Source organism: Filobasidium floriforme (assembly GCF_021052385.1).
Source record: "Filobasidium floriforme strain CBS 6241 chromosome Unknown HD553scaffold_28, whole genome shotgun sequence".
NCBI classification, from domain to species: domain Eukaryota; kingdom Fungi; phylum Basidiomycota; class Tremellomycetes; order Filobasidiales; family Filobasidiaceae; genus Filobasidium; species Filobasidium floriforme.
The window spans coordinates 248,314-266,635 of NW_025763649.1; the positions used below are offsets into that span (position 1 = coordinate 248,314).

Sequence of the window (18,322 nt, forward strand, 5' to 3'; positions counted from 1 at the left end):
GGATGCTCGGATGCAGATATGCGTTTCGGTCATGTGTTCAATCTCGACGAGCGAGAATTCATTCATGCACGATGACCGACCATACGCACTCGATATGAGATCGGTCCGCTTCACCATTCCTTAACGTCGAATCGATGCAATTTCCGCCTGCATAAACATTCGCTGAATTAGCAAGATAGATGCGATGAGACGACCCGCTCCTGACAGTAGGCCCTTTGTCGAAGTGATCGACGGACTCTTGAGCACTCGGCCCGAGCACGACAAGTTTTCGTCAAACCAGCTCGACACGCTAGCAAAGAGCATTAAACGTCAGGCCACCGAGCAGGTCAAGAATCCAGGTGAAAATCCTCAAGGAACGCTCGTCTTTGATCCGGAAAGGGTGCAAATCCTGGCAGATGGTGTCTATACCGCTTACAACTCGGCCGACAGGCAGACTGTCACGAAAGCTGGAGAAGTCGTTCAAGCGATCGCAGCGTTCTGTCGGGCTATCGACACAGACTCGGCAGGTCGAAGTCAGAGCAATCTTCTGGCCGAATCTTTCCTCGAGAAAGCCGTCGAGCGGGATAGTTTCGACAAGCATGACTTGCACGTGTTGAACTACCTCTTGCCGTTTGCGAGAAGCCAGACATGGCCGGCCGACCTGATGGAAAAGATGTTCGTCGAGACGTGGTCCAATGACAGTCGATTCGTCGCGGGAAGGGTGCTCGTCAGCATGTTTGCCGACCAGGCATACCTCTTGAGGGTTCAAGAGGGTAAACGGGGCTCGAGCTTGGACTCGGCACATGCGAAGCGGGAAGAGATCGTAGCGGACATCCTCCTCGAAAAGGTTGCCAACACGGATCACAACATCTCCCTTAAACCAATATCTCAATTCATCTTCCCGGCATTGTTTGACAGTCAACCTGACCTGGTCAGCATTCTCCTCGATCGGACCTCCCAAGAGCTCTCCAAACCTACTATCCTTACACCCTCAGCAGCCATTCATATGTGGATCAAGATCGCAGCGACGGCACGGACCTCGTCCCTCATTCCCATCCAAGATCTGGACGAGAAAAAACTACGCATGTCTATGCATCACGCGATCGATGATGTCAGGTTGGCTTGTTGGACAACGTTGACAGCTAGCAAGGCCGCTTCGGATAGGGTCGAGATTGAATGTCTCGATAGGGTGAAAGAGTGGTTCGAGAGCAATATGCGGGTACAGAATGCCGAGTGAGTAGAGTGGCTTGATGCCATCCCGAGGTTGCTGATCAACTCTGATGCTGGGTTTGGGTAGCTTCCGAGGCACCTTCGGCGCAGCGTTCAGAAAATTTGTCGAACGACTGAGATTGTCCGCCTCGGCCGCGCAGAAACAGATCGACAAGCCTTTACCCAAGAACCGTCAAGGCAAAGCCGAAGAAGAACGCGCTTGGCAAGACGAACAACAGGCATCGAGGACCTACATAGCGGCGGTCCTAGAATTCTTGCAGCACATTTTGGACCAGGTCGTCACTCCGGCTCTGGAGTTCCCATCATCTACGGCTCATGCCAGGGTGATCACCGCTCTGGATATGATCCAGTCTTTAGCTGTAGAGCTCCAGACTCCGGTGGAGGTGAAACGAAAGGTTGTCTTCCCGGTCGTATTTACAGAAGAGAGGGTGGATCATTTGTTGGCATGTCTGGGAGGAAATTTTTCGGATCTCAGGGCCAGGGCGCTTGAAGTGTGAGCTTCTATGAAAGCGGATCATGTCTGTAGTGCCGCTGATTTCTGCCATGTGTCTGCAGTCTGACACTGGCACCTTCACCATTGCCAGGATACTCATCGTCGACCCGGAAAGAAGGGCTCCTTCACAGTGCCTATGCACGGCTAGACGGAAACCGGAAATCTGATGCCGAGGCTGGATCTCTTGTCCTCCAGGTCCTGTGCAGGGAAGAGGAGGCTGACAGCAACGCTCGAGCAGTGGAATATATCAACATCTTGCTGGATCGGTTGGAGAGCAGTATCCAGGTGGCGGAAAAGGAGCTGGCTTTGGGAATGCAGAAACAACCGATGCACGGCACGCTTCTGGCGATCGCGTAAGAGGCGTTTTCTGTGTAAAAGATGCGTCGACGCTGAATATCGGCTCGTCCCTCCTAGCCGTATCATGTTGACCAGCTCATGGGATCACTCTAAAGCGTCAGCAAATCTCGAAGCAATCTCAAAGCGGTGCATCGCGCTAGTAAACCGGATATGGGATTTGTCCAAGCAAATCCTGAGTTCAGAGGGATCAAACACGGCGGACCATGAGATCGCTCGTATCTACGACATGTTGGAGGAAGACGTCCAGGAGGAAGACCAAGACACGGTGCATATCAACCTACTTTCGAATTGCTGGCGAGCGATAAAAGAATCAAGGTGAGCTCGAAAACGTCCATGTTAATTAGCGGCTGGCTTACCTATATCCTTCGGTATGTGGTCTGGACGCTGTAGCAACCTCATCGCCAACATCTTTGTTGTCACAATGGCCGCTTCTGGCAGCAACAAGCACTCTTATTGGACTGCTGAAGACGTTCGCAATACCGGCGACATGTATCTCGGCTGGCTCTACCACATTCGACACCGAGGTACTTTTTCCTCCATCGCCCCGGACTTCGAGCGGTTTGTAAACGTGACTGCTGCCGTCGTTGCGTACGCCGAGAGTAATCGCACGTTGCGACAGGAATGGCTGGAGGTGCAGCTCGAGGTGGTAGCAGCGGGCACAACGTCGACGACCCGAAGGTCGGCAGCCATTCCCTTCTGCATTCTAGCCCTGGTACAGGCGTCTGTTCCACTCTTCTCGCAAGCTCATCAGCGGCTTGTCCAGATCGCTGAATCTCAACATATACCGGATCCCGCAAAAGTACATGCTCTGCATACGCTACGGGTGATCGTTCTCGACACTCGCCAAAGCAAAATGTTGGGTGAATACTTTGAGCGCACCGCTCTCGTTGCATTGGCATGTTGCAAGAGCTCCGAGTGAGTTCTGCGTTCTGCAGCAATCACATGGTGAGAGACCGACAGCTGACTTGTGCATGAACCTCGCAGTTGGAGCGTTCGTAACTCTGCCCTCTTGCTCTTCGCTCACCTGGCAACAAGAATGTTCGGCAAGGGTCTGAACAGTCCTGGTACGGTATACGACAAGCGGATTGGTATCGTGGAATGGAACTCCCGATACCCCCTGCTTTTACCTTCTTTCAAAGCATTGCTAGAGAACGCCACTGTGAGTGTATCAACGGCCCGATGTCGCGATTGTGACGGCTAAAGGCCGCCTCCTACAGTCGAGTCATACTGTTGATAGTTCTGTCATCTTGGTGCTGGCCCTGTTGAGACATCTGGAAAGTCGACACGGATCGGACGGTCAGCTTCCTGTGCAGGCTGAACTGCGTCAACTCTGCGTAAAGCTGCTTGCTAGTCCTGAATTGAAGGTAAGCCGCTCGGCGCCGTCTATACGTAACCAACAACCGACTCCGATCGTCTCATTGGTCTAGGTTCGACAAGCTTCAGCGGAAGCTATCGCGAGCTTGACGCCGAAGCACAACAGATATCGAACATGTCTCGAAATGCTAGGGGCGACCCGGTCAAATCACAACCAGTGGCACGGCAACCTACTTGTCGTTCTGGCAATACTGAATCTGGGTATCGATTTCGATACTCAGAAGGACGAGCACCTTGTGCAAACGTTGCGGGCTCTGGGTCGTGACATCGAGACTTCACCATTGATAATGGCTACCATTACCGCCATCATCGGTCAATGTGGCATCCAATCAAATAGTATGGTGCTCGAAGGAGAGACCATCCATACCATTACTCCGAGGGCGTCTCAAGGGCCCGGGCTCAGCCTGTGGCAAAATGCGTCTTTCAGAATCCAGGCTAATACCAAGTCGTCGGATAGCCAAAGACCGATTGCAGCCCTACACCAGGCCTTACTACCCGGAGGTAGTCCCGATGAACGCATCGAGGCTCTGCAAGACACATCCGCCATCAAAGAGGCAGAAGAGGGTTCTTCGGAACTTTACCGCAAACTACGCACGCTATACGATGTGACAGGGCACGTTCCACTTAAAGAGGCGATTCTTCCTGCTTTGGCCGCTAGAGTTGTGAGTAATTACTAGATCGTTCAAGCCGGTGCAAGCATAGTAACGCAAAAAACTGGTGTTCCAGGACAAACATCCCACAGACGAAACCATTGCGGACTTGAACCAGCTACTTGCAGTCCACTTGAACGAGGAAAGAGTGAGCTCTACCGGTCCTCCATATCCTCATAGCACAATGCTGACTGAAACGAGTGACAGTCCGCGAATTCGCGCTTCGCCGCGTGTCGAGCCTTGCGCAACATGGATTCATGCTTTGCTGCTGGAGTCATCGCTCCACAGGTCAGGATACAATCCCTGCTGCTGGTCAAATATGCCCTATCCGATGACGACGCAGATGTTCGGTTTCTCGCCTCGGGCATCGTCTCGTCAATGACCGCGAGCGAATACGCTCTCTGCCGTGATCGAGCAGTCCATGCCTGGTGGAAGTACATGGAACGATTTAGGAACGAAACGTGTTGGCAGCTGGAGATTTTCCGCCACATACATAATTCGAAACTCATAGGTCAGTCTGACTTCACGAGCCTCGACGGCCCGCCGGCTGAAAAATGAATATGCGCAGACCGGATCCTGGAAACCATTTCACATCCTGACGACGATCTATTCGCGAGCGAGCCTCCCAATCTCTTCATTGAGCCTGTCACCGAACTGGCAGAAGCTGTTCAAGGTTACACGGCTGTTCGAGATCAGATCAATCTGGCGGCACAGGAAAATGACAACCTAAAGCGAACAATCGACAAGCTTGAAGACATTGAGGCACAGGCACGGCAAACGTCACCCCTCCAGCCTGGAAGAGACGAGATCAAATTACTCGAGCGATATCGCAAAGCCATCATATTCACGTTGCTTCAACCGGACTTTAATACGGATACGAGCTGATCGTCATTTTCACAATACTACGAGGCCACCATCACATTTTCCAGCGGCTAGATCAATCACCGGATGAAGCTGTCTTTCACGTTCTTGTGGATCTGTAATCGATCCATCGTTGTATCTAGGTCATCTTTTCCGTGGGGTGCACGTTTTCGATTTTGGTCATCACTTTCTTTCATATGGAATGCAAGTTCCTAGCAAATACGCTTGCCGAAACAGGCACAATAGACGTCGTTCCATCGCCCTGCAGTCGCGAACCGCTCCGGCAGTTCATCGTCTTGTTCGGACCGCTGACTCGATGCGGTGAAACTCTGTAGGCTTCCAGCGCTATGTGGCTTGTCTTCCGTGATTTGCAATAGCGGTCTCAAACGGATATCCTCCCGGTAACTTCGAGAAGGGTTGATAGCAGTGCGTTTGTCGCCTAGCTTGTTTGAGCTCGATGACAACAGCACAGCCGTAGCGGAAACATCGTCGATCGATTCTCTTGGGTACAGTACAAGATCGCGGCGTGAACTGGCGTTTGGAAGCGGTTGTGGTGATTCGTGAGAGATGTCCGAGCGCAAGCGAGGAAAGTTACGATCCGGCGATATGATACTGATGGCTGGACCATGCGATGCAATGGCAGCGTTTGAGGAGAGGCGTTTAGGGGTTTGCAGTTGAGGCGCATAGCTACTAGATGGGTTCATGCGAGGCGATGGTGTCGAGAGTTCCGATTCTGCATTCTCGAAAGCTGACAAACGCTTTTTCGGGGGCGGCGTAGAGCTGACAGACAGTGTCGCGTTGTCGTTCCCGGGCGATCGTAAGCCGACTGATGAATTGGGTAGCAGGGTGTTCTTGATCCCTTGGGTTGGCAGCTTGACCGAGGGTTCGAGGACTGACAGATGATGTTGCTTTTGCTGCCTCCTAGCTTCATTCATCTGAGTCGCCAGTAACGCCGCTTGACTCGCTCTGAGCCCAGTATCACTCCCGCTGGTACCGGATAACATGCTCAAAATGCTTTGGTGGCGTTCCGAAGGAGGCGGCGATGGGAAATGAAAGATGGGAGGCGCGTTGTTGAATCGTGCTATTTGCTCCCCTGGGGAGGCGGCTTCGTAATCGTTCGGAAGTAGGTCAATATCCAGCTGTATTGGAAACGTGTTAGTAGGTTGTTGTTCACGAATCTTCTGTAATCGTGCGTACCTGCGATAGACTGTCGAGATTGGAAGAAGGACTTCGCGCTATGGACGCCTCACGAAGGCGTTCCGCCATGCCCAGCGCGTCAGCCGGGCTAGCGCTATCATCAGCTCCGAGTCTCAAAACATCCAACGACTTTGCCGTGACGATCTGTTCCGCAGATTGGTTCTTGCTCGCAAGGTCGAAGAGTGGTAGCGAAAGCTGACCTCCATCCAAGATCCTGGAGAACCCCTGAAATCCCAATTCCGGACTGTTGTCGCTCCCATATTCGCTCGCGCTCGAGTACATGCTTGCGACTCGGCCCATATCCTCTGCATGGTCCAGGAGACTGCCAGATTCTTCGCGCGTCATCTGGGAGTGAGTAACCCTCTTCTTGGGCGATAGAAGCTTGACCGGACTAGTCAACACGTCGATTCCATATTTCAATAGCCTTTGAGGGGTACTCAGAGGTTCTGGTGCCCAAGATCGAGGCTGACGATGGCGAGAAGGCGGAGTATAAGGTGACGAGCTGGGCGAATTTCTAGGTCCCGGAGGGACATCCCCATCCGCATCGTCCCCGAGAGGGTGGCGGACATCCGTTCTCTGCTGTAGCGGGCTGGACTTGAAAGCTTTTCCGGGTGAGCGATGAGGGCTGTGGAATGTGGCTTCGCTTCCTATAACGGGCGTCTTGGGACTAGTCTGCTGCTGAAAAGTCGAAAAGAATTCCGGAGGTGGGGGCGTGGCATACCCTCCTCCGCGAATGATGGAATAGTCCCAATATCCGGTACGAGAAGCTCTTCCGTCCTCTTGAAGCCTTTCCTCCCTATTTCCCCTGCTCGTCTTCTTCCTCTTGAGGTCTTCCGTCGGTTCCGCCAGTTGTTCCTCCGCAGCTACAGGCTGAACGTCGTTTTCAGGCTGTTCTTCCGGTTTTCCACCCTTACGTTCCTCTGTGAGCGGGTCTACGGTTTCTCCAGCGGGCTTGACGGTCTCCTGGCTAGAACCTGAATGCAACGCCGGACTGACTTCGGCACTCAAACTCCGAGTCCAAGCGATCACGCTGTTCCTCCGTTGATACAGAGGCTCGGCCTCGAACGGATCGGTCCTCAGACTAGCTTTCGGTGTCTCTTGGAGAGCTGCTAGAGCTTCTTCGTTCAAGACTCTCAATCTCCTTCGTAGGTCTTCCAGCTCCCCCGGTCGCGTACTATCAGCGTTTCCGTTGACATCGACATGGACATCGCCAACGTCTCCATCACCCTGACTGTCCACCTCTCTGCTCAAACCGCTCTTCGCCGGCGCCCAAACAGGGCCATTTACCTCCCCTCCTCCCAACCTGAAGATACTATTCCTGATCGACCTCGGCCGAGGATACAGATCCGAATCCAAGCTATCCTTTCTCAAGGCGCAAAAGCTGCTATCGGTCGTCGCCGTCTCCTCCGGGAACGAACTCCCCCGCGAAACAGCGCTCAGTCGGACGGAAGCTGGCGTGGAAGGGTCTTCGTCGGGGACGATACTGGATTTGAGGTTGATAGCGAACGGTTTCAAGTGAGAAAGGTCGAGGAACAGTCCGGGGGGTCGTTGAGGTCGGGAAGGGGGTTTGGGAGATCCGTTCTGGTTGGGGTGGTTGGTCGAAAGGGCGGACTCGGTAGCGTGGCTCGTGATGAATGGTTTGATAGTTTCCGACCGGTCCCTGGATGATTGTTTCTCGATATTTGGCGAAGAGGTTCGATAGATAGGCTGGGAAATCGCCGTTCGCATGCCTCTACGACCGAGATCGAGGGAATCCTCCTCGTCATCTCCGTCGAGCTGCTCGATCGACATCACCTCCCCCCGCACGATATCATCATGCTTCTCAAACGCCCTCCCCATGTACTGTTCCAGCTTCATCCCCATAGACCCGTACCGCTTCGTCGGGGACACAAGGCTCCTGTCATCGTTTCCCAGTGTCCCACGTGATCCGCCATCGAATTTGATCGGGTCCTTGGTCGGGGTGTCGATGTAGGAGGAGGCCAAGGATGAGCCAGATCCGGAGGGGATCAGACCGAGGTTGAGTGAACCGGAGGTAAATGTCGTAGGGATAGTAGGAGCGGCTTGGAGGTCGTAGAACGTTCGAGGTGGGTCTTGGATAGGGGGCGTTAGGAAAGGAGGTGTGAGAATGTAGGGTACCGATTGAGAGGTGCCGGTAGAGGTATGATGGGATTCCGTTTTGATACTGCCGATCAGCGCTTCAGATTGAGTACTGAACAGGGTCCCAATAGGGCTAGGGGAACCAGGATCGACCCGGTCGTATTCGGTACGCATAGGTGCTTGTCCGGACAAGCGAGGTACCGGCTTCCTCTTGATCTTCTGCTCTGCCTTGTTGTACTCGCTCATCGGGCCGACGAGACCTTGAGCGGATCGGCTCCTCCGCATCATGCGTTTCCGATCAAAGTACGGGTACGATTGGGATTGTTCGGGATCGAGTAGGGAAGTAAAGTCGACGGTGTTCTTGGTTACGTTGCGAGGGGACGAGATCGACAGTTCGCTAAGGAAGGGGCGGGGGAGGGTCGATCCCGGTGCGGTGGACATGCGTTTCCTCGATCGGGGCCTGTAATGGTATGGCTTCTGAGTACATTCGGCTTGAACTTGAGTTCAAGCCTTTCCTACTCACTGGAACATGCCCTTTGACGTCGATTTCGCTTTTGCATCATCGCTTGCGCCGGAATCTCCATAGCCCATCAATTTGAGTCGAAGTTCCTGCGGATCCAGCCTTCTCCAAACGATAGGAGGAGTACCGGTCATCTTTTCATCGATATACGAGAGGCTTTATGTGAGTTTAGTTGTCATCGGGGTCGATCGATGTGACACCTTTTTATATTTGATTTGATGTGATGTGATTGATGAACTCGATCGAGATGTAGCGGAGTAGATCTTACTCCAACCATATCCCGACTTTGGCGTAAGAGAATGACGGTAATAACGCATAGAGCATCCCCGTTATTCGTTATCAAGTCAATCTACCAGCTGGCTGTGTTGCAACGTCATCGGACCGCTCATCATCATCTCTCTCTCTATCTCTATATACATATATACAACTACATCCAGCTTTTTGCACAAACAGTCAATCCATCCAGTCGCCACAGATCATTCCCAGAGAGTCGACTGCCAGTCCTCTCTTTCAGCCCACCAACAGCCTATCGTACATCTCTCACCTCGCCATGTCCGTCGCACCCGAGGTACACCAGCTGTCCATCGGTCCCTTGACCGCAGCTGCCTTTTCTCCGGATCGAAGTCGTGAGTCGATTCGTAAAGTGAAAGCACGTAAGAAACAGCTGATGAGTCGTACTCCTTCATAGAACTCGCTACTTGTGCCAACAACAACGACGTCTTGATCTACAACAAGATTCAAGACGGTTGGGACCTCTCGGCTACCTTGTCGGAGGTGAGTAATAATACCCGCTACAGTACCTACATCGACCCAGCTGACCTCTCGATGATGCATCTATCTACCTGCCTTGCAGCACGACAAGCTTATCACCGCCATCTCCTGGGCCCCTCGTACCAACCGGATCGTTACCTGTTCTCAAGACCGTAACGCCTACGTTTGGACCCGAGAGCCTTCGGGGGAATGGAAGCCCGCTCTGGTCTTGCTCCGTATCAACAGGGCGGCGACTTGTGTCAAGTGGAGCCCCAACGAGGACAAGTTTGCTGTCGGTAGCGGTGCCAGGTACGCGCTTTCTTCCCCCCTCATGCCTGCCTAAATGCCATCACCGAACTCATGTCCATGTCTCTATCATATATGTGACATCGTAGGACCATCGCCGTCTGTTCCTTTGACGAAGAGAACAACTGGTGGGTCTCCAAGCACCTCAAGAAGCCTCTCCGATCGACCGTCCTCTCGATCGATTGGCACCCGAACAACGTCTTGATCGCCGCCGGAAGCGCCGATGCCAAGGCTCGTGTCTTTTCGGCTTTCATCAAGGGGATCGATGCGAAGTGAGTCTCGCGCGCATGCGTGGGTCGGTGGTCAGAATCGACTCGGATTCTGATACGATGTGGTCTTGTTTGTTATTGTGTCTTTGGCAGGCCTCAGCCGTCCGCTTGGGGTGAAAAGTTGCCCTTCAACACGGTCTGTGGAGAGTTCAACAGCCCGAATGGTGGATGGGTTCACGACGTCGCCTTCTCGCCCTCCGGAGACGCCTTGGCTTTCGCTAGTGAGTAGGAGCTTTTGATCCGGTAGACCGATACCTCATGGACACGAACGCTGACGATCGTTGTTCTGAAGGCCACGACGCTTCGATCACCGTCGTCTACCCGGCTGGACCTGGCGAACCCCCGGCGGCCATCCAGACCATCCGGTCCATCTCGCTCCCTTACGTCTCGCTCAGCTTCTTGACCGAGACCTCGCTCGTCGCCGCCGGACACGACTGTCAGCCGGTCCTCTTCCAAGGAGGAGCCGATGGATGGGTAATGACCAAGTCCTTAGACGACCCTAACGCGACCAAGTCCTTGACTCCCCAAGCTACGGGTGCCGCTCGTGCGGAAGGTAGCGTCGGGCGTTTGAACACGGTCGCGTTCAACCGATTCAAGCAGGCGGATACCAGGGGTCAATCATCCTCCTCTTCCTCTGGGGGCAGTGGAGGCGGTCTGAGCGGAGCTCCGGGACAGACCGCTACGGGCGAGTTGAAGACTGTTCATCAAAACACGATCACTCACGTCGACGCTTACGAGTGGAAGAATGACGGTGCGGTCGGCAAGATCTTTACTATCGGCAAGGACGGAAGGTTAGCCGTTTGGAACGTCTAGGAAAATCAAAGTTTTATGTGAACACGTTGTAAAAGGCAGAAGTATTGAAAATGTGATGGTTCTCATAAGACTGGTTCTCGCTGGAGATGCGATGGCTGTGGAGAACTGGCGCTCTCGGTACCGAGCTTGATGTGCAAGAAGGGATACGACCTCAGTTTTCAGATGACTGCTCATTGCGGCTCTGCAATACGCTTCGGACACCGAAAGATCGCCCGAGTTTGCGGGAGATAACAGTCCCGCTATATAGTCATCTCGATGAGATAATTTCATCGAAACTGCAAGCCCAGAACTGATCATGTGGATGGTAATGACGCGATCGCTTTCCAGTCGATAGGCTCCTGTAGATAATCCACTTCTGTTGTATCCTCGGTAGTAGTGAAGCGCTGCATATTGACGAGGTGGCGCATGGTTGGGCGACCATGAGGGCAGTTCTAAGACCGATCACGTCATATCAGTCACTGCCCTTCCGAATCGGCATGACGGTCTAAACCGAGACTCACCCATGGATGTTCGATCTCGCCCATATGCCTCGTCACTGATTCCATCTGCTTCGCGTTGAGTGCATGCCCGAACATGACGCTCTTACGGCAAGCCCTCGAGGCGAACATGGCTCGCGCTTTCTTGCACCGAACCATGGTCCCGATATATTGCTCTTGCAGCAGGAAGATCAACTCTTTCAGATCTGGAATAGGAAGGACGGCGTCAATCTTTATGGTCGGCACCGGTGGTCACGCACAGAGCGCACCTTTCTCATCGAAAACCGTGTCCTTGCTGACTGGCATTGCGATCAAGCGGATCTTTTCGCCTTGACCATAAGGGGCACTCTCGTCGACTGTAATGCCGAAGCCGTTCGAGGCGAAAATATCGAGATGCTCCATCACGGTAATTTCGTCGGCAGCAGTGAGGTCGAGCTTCTTTGGTCTGCGGCGAACGGTCTGTGTGAGCTGATCATCGTTGCCACTGAAAAGGAACATAGTGACCCACTGTAAAAGGCGTTGAGACTGGATCTTAGTAATCGCTTGAAGTGTTTCGAAATTGTACTTCTCGTCAGCCGCATGTTGGTCTGCGAGCAAGGTCGCGTCAGCGAAAGTCTGACCCAACATAGTGCTTTACTTACCTATGATGAAGAGGTCGTCGGAGAAAGCCTCTCCGTCGTCCGTATCACCTTGCCTTCGGGCGATGATGAAAGCCTTGTTATATTGTCCTATAATTTGCATACCAGCAAAGTCCTGTTTCTTGATCACCCGAGACAACGTTCGGTCGACCTCGGTTGAATCCTGGTTCGAAACCCCTGCTGCCGGTAACAACTCGCTTGTACGGCTCTTGGCCGCGGCAGAATGTTTCTTCTTGCCTGACAGACCGCTCTGGCGAGCCTTCTTATAAAATTTCCTGATACGGTCCATGTCGCAGGAGATGACCACCTCCCGCTTACTAGCACGAGTCGCAATCTCGTCTCGAAAAACGCGACGCTTCTCCGTTTCATCGGGTGCTATCGAGGTATCCGCGATGTACTGGATGGGATCTTGCGTCTCGCCTTGCACGTCAATCCCGCTAGCTCTCGACGGACGACCGATTCCCGGCAGATCGTTGGTGCTAATCACATTCTCGTGTGGCGTCTCATCCTCGTCCTCGAGCATTTCCTCGATATCCATATCGATCCCTTCTGAATTGGGCTCGTTCCGCCCTGCCATATCGGGCAGATCAACTTCGACGGTTCTGGTGATCCGAGACACATCTTCCTGCTCCACGTCCCCTTCCTCGGAATCGCTGTCCGCTATTGTCGTATCGACTTTCGCCTGCTGACTAGCGAATCCGGCCAACCTATCGCGAAAGGAAAGCTTCGCATCCCGTTTGGTCGGCTTGACTGCGGAGGCACCTCGAGCGTCTCCTGTGTCGTCTCGCTGACGAGTCAACTTCCAGCGGGCTCCCAACCCAGTCAAGGTAGGTTGAACCAGATCCGTCTTGCCTGATTTCGGCTGTTCCTCGTCGTCGCTATCCGAGATGGACACAGCCCGAACGACGCCGCTATCAGGACGAGCCACGCTCTCGGAATCCGATTGCGAACCCATCAACTCATCATCCTCTTCCTCATACTCTAGTATCTTCCGGTCGGTTGGGGTAAAATGGGACGGCGGCAGTGCCCGGACTTCGGAAGGTGTTCCGGGCACTAGACCGTTGGGAACAAGACCATTGGGGAGCCGAGTAGGAGTCCCGAAAGGTCTGGGTGCTAAACCCGAAGTAAGCGAATCAGGAGAGACGGAACGGGTGCTTCTCGTCCGTTTCCTAGGTTCTGGGCTTAACGACCATGCCAGCTCAGGATCTTTTCGTTTGAGAGGTGCTTCATTGTTTTGGCCAACAGAGGAAATCGCCGCCGGGACTGAGTCTAACTCCTTGTCATCATTCACTGCGGATGGTGGTCCCGCGGGACGACTAGACATCCCTCGAAGCGTTGGCGCCGAAACGTTCTGCAATACGAACGTCCCCCTCGAAGGTTCATAAAACTCTTCCAGTGCCGCCTATCCAACCGTCAAGACCGAGACCATCAGTACCACCATAGTTAGATCGATGCGCCCCGAAGGTTGAGAGAGAACCCGGCTCACCACGAGACTCTGTATCAAGTTCGCCTCGCTATGCAGGTAGATCGTCTTCTTGTCCGGGCTGACGTTGATATCGACCGAATCCTTGGGGACCTTGAAATCGAGGACGACGAACGGGGTCTGAGAGGAGTTATATGATCTGTAGGTATCATTGACCGCTCTAGCAATCTGCAACGAGATTGGCATTGATATATGGCACGATTCGTTACGTTCAGCCAAGATTCAGATACTGCAGTGAGTCTACTCGGAATGACAGGCTGAACTTACCTTGCCGGGGTTGAACGGTCTGCCATTCAAGTACCAATACTGCCCGCCCCCACCCGTCCTTCCCATCCCTCCCTCGGCCTTTGAAATCATCCCGACGGCCCTGACCTTCAATTTTGTATCCACATCCAGGCCTTCGCGTTTCGCCATGGTCCTGTCTATATCAACTGACAAGGGGAGGTCTATCGGAAGCAGTGTTTGTAGTAACTTGGGACCGAAGAGCGAAGTTATAGAGGAGGAAAGGGTGGAGGTACCCGTTGTCCGGAGGTGATTGATGCGTTTACTGAATACGTGCAGAAACTCAGACTCGAACTGCAAACATGTCAGACGCAAGAACCTGGCTTACCCAGCCTTGTTGACCCCGTCCACGATCAACCTCACCCCCCGTTTCGTCCCAGCTCTTCCTTTCTCTCCGACCTCCTCGTCGTCGACCGCATCGTCATCCCCTCCCCAACCCCCCGAACAAGGAACCAACCCATACCCCGTCAATGTCCCCAGCGCCTTGGCAAACTCCTTTTTCGCATTCCTCTCAAACTCCTTCCTCCTGACCGGTAACGGATGGAACAATTTGTGAAGCACCACCGTCGTCCCACGCTGACGAGCTTGTTTTCCAGAATCGTCCACTAGTTGGCCTTCCCGGTCGAACTGAAGGATCCGACCGAGACCTTTCATTTCCTGAGTACAGGTTACGACTTCGACCTTTTCGCATAGGCCACAGAGGGCGGAGAGGGCTTCTCCTCGAAATCCAAAGGTCGTTATCTGGGTGAGATCGGGTTGAGTTTGTATAGGAGGTGTCGAATCTGATACTGGTATAGCATCCAGTGTGGTATCCGATGGAGGTGCCGATGCGGATGCGGGAATGGGTGGACAAGAAGAGGAGGAGAGCTTCGAGGTGTGGTGTTTCAGCGCCAAAGAGGCCCAATCGGGTTCGGCTATCCCGGACCCGTTATCGATGACTTCGATGGTATCCAGTCCATTGTCTTTGATCCTAATCTCTATCGACGAGAACGACACCGAAATTACGGAATTTCGACAGAAAAATGAGCGATCGAAGGAATCTCGAGCAGGTCCGGAGATGACCGAAACGACGCTGCACTTACCGATGATGTTCGCTCCCGCGTCCAAGCTGTTCTCGAGCAACTCTTTGACGGCGTTTTCCAAGCTGAGGATGACTTGACCCGAATGGATTCGGTGTACAGAGGTCTGGTCGATCGCTGCAAATTGGCAGGGAAGGAGATGACGCTCATTAGTCAAGGTTGACGCGAGTGGTGGTGAGGTGGGTTTGTAGCTCACGCCGGATGGTCGATCCTGCAGAGGGAGCCGTGGTATCGCGCGATGATGTTGTCATCTTGAGAGTATCATTTGCAAGAAGCAAGAAGCTTGTAGCTTGTGATGACCCGAAGTGTGGGTGCGGGGTTGTATGGTGTATGCCCAACGCTATTGTACGCTATTGAAGTAGATAGCTCTAGGCTGCATCCTCTCTTCGCGTCTTTGAGCTGATACTACTCGATGACCCCTCAGCTCTCTCTCTTGTCTCCTTTGAATATGCCACCTCGCATGCTCGCACCACATCATCATACCATGTCTCTGTCCACCACTAGCAAGGACATCGAGCTCAACTACGGTCTTGCTTAGTATCCTCCAGATCGTCTTCGTAACGATAGATACCATCACCACGATCATCCTATATCGACAGGACCACCCAACAAGCACTACCATAAAGGCCAAAACAACGCAACTTGTCAACCATGCCCGAAGAACCTACCAAACAACAGACGGTCGCTTTCTTTGCCCATGAAAAGGCTCAAAAGGCTAACAAGGTGAGTTGCGGTTCTGCGAGTGGTAATGTCTATCGGTGGAATGTGTTCAAGCTAAACCTATCTTTGCCTCTCTCTCTCCTTCTCCCTAAACCATCCATCTTCAACCTGCAGATGTGCTTCGACTGCCATGCCAAGAACCCTACCTGGGCTTCGGCACCGTTCGGAGTCTACATCTGTCTAGATTGTTCGAGCGTGCATAGGAACATGGGTGTGCATATCAGTTTCGTCAGGTGAGTCTCGGTGCCTGCGCGGGAGGCGTCGCTCTCGTGTGGGAGGTCGGGTTGAGGTCGCTCCACGTAGCAAACAAGCTGATCAAATCTGTGTTCATCGTCACCCTTTCGTGTCCATCTGCTTGCCTTTCTTATCTTATCATCACCCATCACTCATGCAGATCGACCAACCTCGACTCCTGGACCCTCTCACAACTCCGTATAATGAAAGTCGGCGGGAACGCATCCGCCACCGACTTCTTCACCCGACACGGCGGTTCCTCCCTCTTGACCTCCTCCGACGCCAAAGCCCGATACAGCTCTTCGGTCGCCGAGAGGTACAAGGCCGAGTTGGAGAAACGTAAACGGGAGGATGAATTCAAGTGTCCCGAAGGGATCCGGATCGAGGGGGTCGATCTGAACAAGGCGGTCGGAGGCACGGGGAGCGGGGCGGCGTCGAGGACGGGGACGCCGGTCGCTGGAGCCAAGGCTGGGGAAGAAGGAGGTGGGGACGACGACTTCTTTTCCACGTGGGACAAGACCAGCTCGAAGCCCGCTGCGCCTGTCGCTCAGAAGCCCACGACTTCGGGTGTTCCAGGGATCGGAGTAGCCAGACCCGCAGCGGGGCCGAGGACGGTGACTTCTTCCTCCCTGCGAGCTGGAACGACCGGAGGAGCCTCGACGACCTCGGGGACGACCAAAGCTCCCTCTCGATTGGGAGCTACCCGATTGGCTTCCAACACGTCGACGACGACCATGTCGTCCACCACCGGCTCCGCACCCCGAGCTTCCAAGCTGGGAGCAAAACGAGCCGCCGCGCCGATCAACTTTGAGGAAGCCCAAAAACGGGCTCTCGAGGAGGAAGAACGCGTCAAGCGGTTGGGTTATGATAGGAAAAAGGAAGAAGAGGAAGCCAAGGAGCGGGAAAGGAAGGAAGCCGAGCAGAGGCAGAGGAATGCCGAGTCGAGCAGGAGCTCGACACCCCTGGGCGGATCTTCCTCGGCGGCGAGGTCGGCCGTGCAGGAAAAGCCCAAGCCGGTCAGGTTGGGTTTCGGAGCGACCGCCGCGACTGCTGCGGCGGCTACGGCTGGGGCTGGGGCTGCTGTTGCCGCAAAGAAGTAGGTCGGAGCGAGGTGGTTCAGGCGTTGTAAAAGAGTTGTTTGCTGATGAATTTCGTTGGGTAGGTACGCCGAGGTCGATGAGAGCAACTATCAGGACAGCAGCAAGTATGGCAACCAAAAGGGTGAGTTCGTGGTCGTGCTACAATATGACCTCACCACAATCCGCTTAAACCTCCATTCTTTCTCTCTGCAGCCATCTCCTCCGACCAATACTTTGGTCGAGGGTCGTACGACCCCGCCGCCGCGGCCGAGGCCAAGAGCCGCCTACAAAACTTTTCAGGGGCCACCGCCATCTCTTCCAACGCCTACCACGGTCGACCAGAGGAAGACGAGGACAACACCTTGGCGGACGAGGGTGGCTTGTTGGGCGAGTTGGGACAGAACGAGACGGTCGCTCAGTTGGAGAGGGGGATAAGGGATATGGCGGGGAGGTTGATGGCCAACCCGGACGTACAGAATTTGGGAGAGAGTTTGAGGACGGGAGCGTTGAGGGTGAGCGTGGCTTGCTAGACGTCGTCGTAGCTCTGAGGCTGACCGTCACCTTTTCTGTGGTTTCTCGCAGTTTGGAGATTATCTTCAACAAATGTCCGAACAGCGATAGAGGATGAGGGGCTATTGAACCACGAATGAAAAAAATATACGGCCACGGCTTGTACTTGTTGTACATCTACACGCTCGATCCTTCTTTTCCTCCCCTCCGTTGCTTTCCGAATGCTTCTTGTATCGTGACCGGGAGCATCGCTTGTAGTCTTGCGAGACGGCGATGAGCTGGCTGTCCTCTCATTTATCTATATCTATCATATCCTGAACCCAACAACGCTATGCCAGTGTGTGTGAACCAATATAAAATCGATGATATCAGGGAGATCAGACGGATTTGCTAGCTGGGGTCCCGTCGCTTTGGTGTAGGTGGTCCTGAGATCAAGTCTATCTGGACACGATGCGAGTGGAGTTGGTGAGATTCTTACCTCCATGCAGAACAGCTCGTTCAGGAAGTTCATAGGGACTCTCTAACCGACAGCAAAGATGATGGATTCTGGATGACTTTGGCTTTTGCAACGGACGAGACAAGAGGTTTCTAGCCTTTCAAGTCTGAAACCGTCAGGCGTGCGTGTGCGTCGCCCCCACCCTGGACCTCGATCGCTTACACTGTGATGGTGGCTTTCTTACGTGATGGCTTACGTGATTGATTCCCCCAGGGACCCGCGGGCATTGTCTTGGCAGGCAGGCTTCCCCCGAACGTTTGATGATGTTTGCAGTTGCGTTGGTTGCGTTCGGAGACGTCCGTGATCCTCGACGACATTGCAATTGCGACCTAGACGTGCGCAAGTAGCAAGTAGTCGACAACTGTACCTCCACTTCATCTGCTATGACCATCGATCATTTTCGTACCGCTGCACAGCTGAGATTTATTA

At 53.6% G+C, this 18,322-nt stretch overlaps 5 protein-coding genes across 5 annotated transcripts; 3 read left to right on the forward strand and 2 right to left on the reverse strand.

Annotated features, from left to right (window-relative positions):
• Positions 1 to 184: 184 nt before the first annotated feature.
• Positions 185 to 4,968, forward strand: HD553DRAFT_346194 (putative death-receptor fusion protein-domain-containing protein; the record flags this gene model as incomplete). Its single annotated transcript, XM_046183174.1, has 11 exons — positions 185 to 1,212; positions 1,277 to 1,702; positions 1,765 to 2,055; positions 2,117 to 2,374; positions 2,450 to 2,974; positions 3,044 to 3,218; positions 3,277 to 3,423; positions 3,487 to 4,095; positions 4,160 to 4,231; positions 4,291 to 4,594; positions 4,652 to 4,968. 11 exons carry the CDS (start codon positions 185 to 187, stop codon positions 4,966 to 4,968), a joined length of 4,152 nt encoding a protein of 1,383 aa, XP_046032842.1.
• On the reverse strand, positions 4,899 to 8,964 carry HD553DRAFT_147178 (uncharacterized protein). The gene is made up of 3 exons (XM_046176714.1): positions 8,762 to 8,964; positions 6,142 to 8,698; positions 4,899 to 6,083 (listed from the first exon to the last, which is right to left on the reverse strand). Exons 1-3 carry the CDS (start codon positions 8,890 to 8,892, stop codon positions 5,157 to 5,159), a joined length of 3,615 nt encoding a protein of 1,204 aa, XP_046032843.1. The 5' UTR covers positions 8,893 to 8,964; the 3' UTR covers positions 4,899 to 5,156.
• A 236-nt stretch (positions 8,965 to 9,200) lies between these two features.
• Positions 9,201 to 10,956, forward strand: HD553DRAFT_289868 (structural constituent of cytoskeleton). Its single transcript, XM_046178331.1, has 6 exons — positions 9,201 to 9,384; positions 9,447 to 9,532; positions 9,612 to 9,817; positions 9,904 to 10,086; positions 10,177 to 10,304; positions 10,376 to 10,956. Exons 1-6 carry the CDS (start codon positions 9,309 to 9,311, stop codon positions 10,894 to 10,896), a joined length of 1,200 nt encoding a protein of 399 aa, XP_046032844.1. The 5' UTR covers positions 9,201 to 9,308; the 3' UTR covers positions 10,897 to 10,956.
• Positions 10,957 to 11,189: 233 nt separating this feature from the next.
• On the reverse strand, positions 11,190 to 14,972 carry HD553DRAFT_278196 (uncharacterized protein; the record flags this gene model as incomplete). The annotated part of the gene is made up of 12 exons (XM_046178035.1): positions 11,190 to 11,327; positions 11,397 to 11,578; positions 11,642 to 11,817; positions 11,881 to 11,959; positions 12,014 to 12,979; positions 13,130 to 13,286; positions 13,449 to 13,661; positions 13,761 to 14,040; positions 14,104 to 14,161; positions 14,213 to 14,557; positions 14,627 to 14,752; positions 14,858 to 14,972. Coding segments are annotated over 12 exons (2,835 nt in total), but the record flags the coding sequence as incomplete, so codon positions are not given.
• A 387-nt stretch (positions 14,973 to 15,359) lies between these two features.
• Positions 15,360 to 17,771, forward strand: HD553DRAFT_301467 (uncharacterized protein). The gene is made up of 6 exons (XM_046178660.1): positions 15,360 to 15,577; positions 15,689 to 15,807; positions 15,969 to 16,904; positions 16,971 to 17,029; positions 17,101 to 17,399; positions 17,470 to 17,771. The coding sequence occupies exons 1-6, from the start codon at positions 15,506 to 15,508 to the stop codon at positions 17,506 to 17,508; spliced, it is 1,524 nt and encodes a 507-aa protein (XP_046032846.1). The 5' UTR covers positions 15,360 to 15,505; the 3' UTR covers positions 17,509 to 17,771.
• Positions 17,772 to 18,322: the final 551 nt, after the last annotated feature.

Coding starts and splice junctions, on each gene's coding strand:
- HD553DRAFT_147178 (XM_046176714.1), bottom strand. CDS start 8,892: ATGACCGGTACTCCTCCTATCGTTTGGAGAAGGCTGGATCCGCAGGAA. Junction 8,699..8,761: donor ACGTCAAAGGGCATGTTCCA/GTGAGTAGGAAA, acceptor ATACCATTACAG/GCCCCGATCGAGGAAACGCA. Junction 6,084..6,141: donor ATCTCGACAGTCTATCGCAG/GTACGCACGATT, acceptor TTTCCAATACAG/CTGGATATTGACCTACTTCC.
- HD553DRAFT_301467 (XM_046178660.1), top strand. CDS start 15,506: ATGCCCGAAGAACCTACCAAACAACAGACGGTCGCTTTCTTTGCCCAT. Junction 17,030..17,100: donor CAAGTATGGCAACCAAAAGG/GTGAGTTCGTGG, acceptor TTCTCTCTGCAG/CCATCTCCTCCGACCAATAC. Junction 17,400..17,469: donor TGAGGACGGGAGCGTTGAGG/GTGAGCGTGGCT, acceptor GGTTTCTCGCAG/TTTGGAGATTATCTTCAACA.
- HD553DRAFT_289868 (XM_046178331.1), top strand. CDS start 9,309: ATGTCCGTCGCACCCGAGGTACACCAGCTGTCCATCGGTCCCTTGACC. Junction 9,533..9,611: donor TCTCGGCTACCTTGTCGGAG/GTGAGTAATAAT, acceptor CCTGCCTTGCAG/CACGACAAGCTTATCACCGC. Junction 9,818..9,903: donor GCTGTCGGTAGCGGTGCCAG/GTACGCGCTTTC, acceptor GTGACATCGTAG/GACCATCGCCGTCTGTTCCT.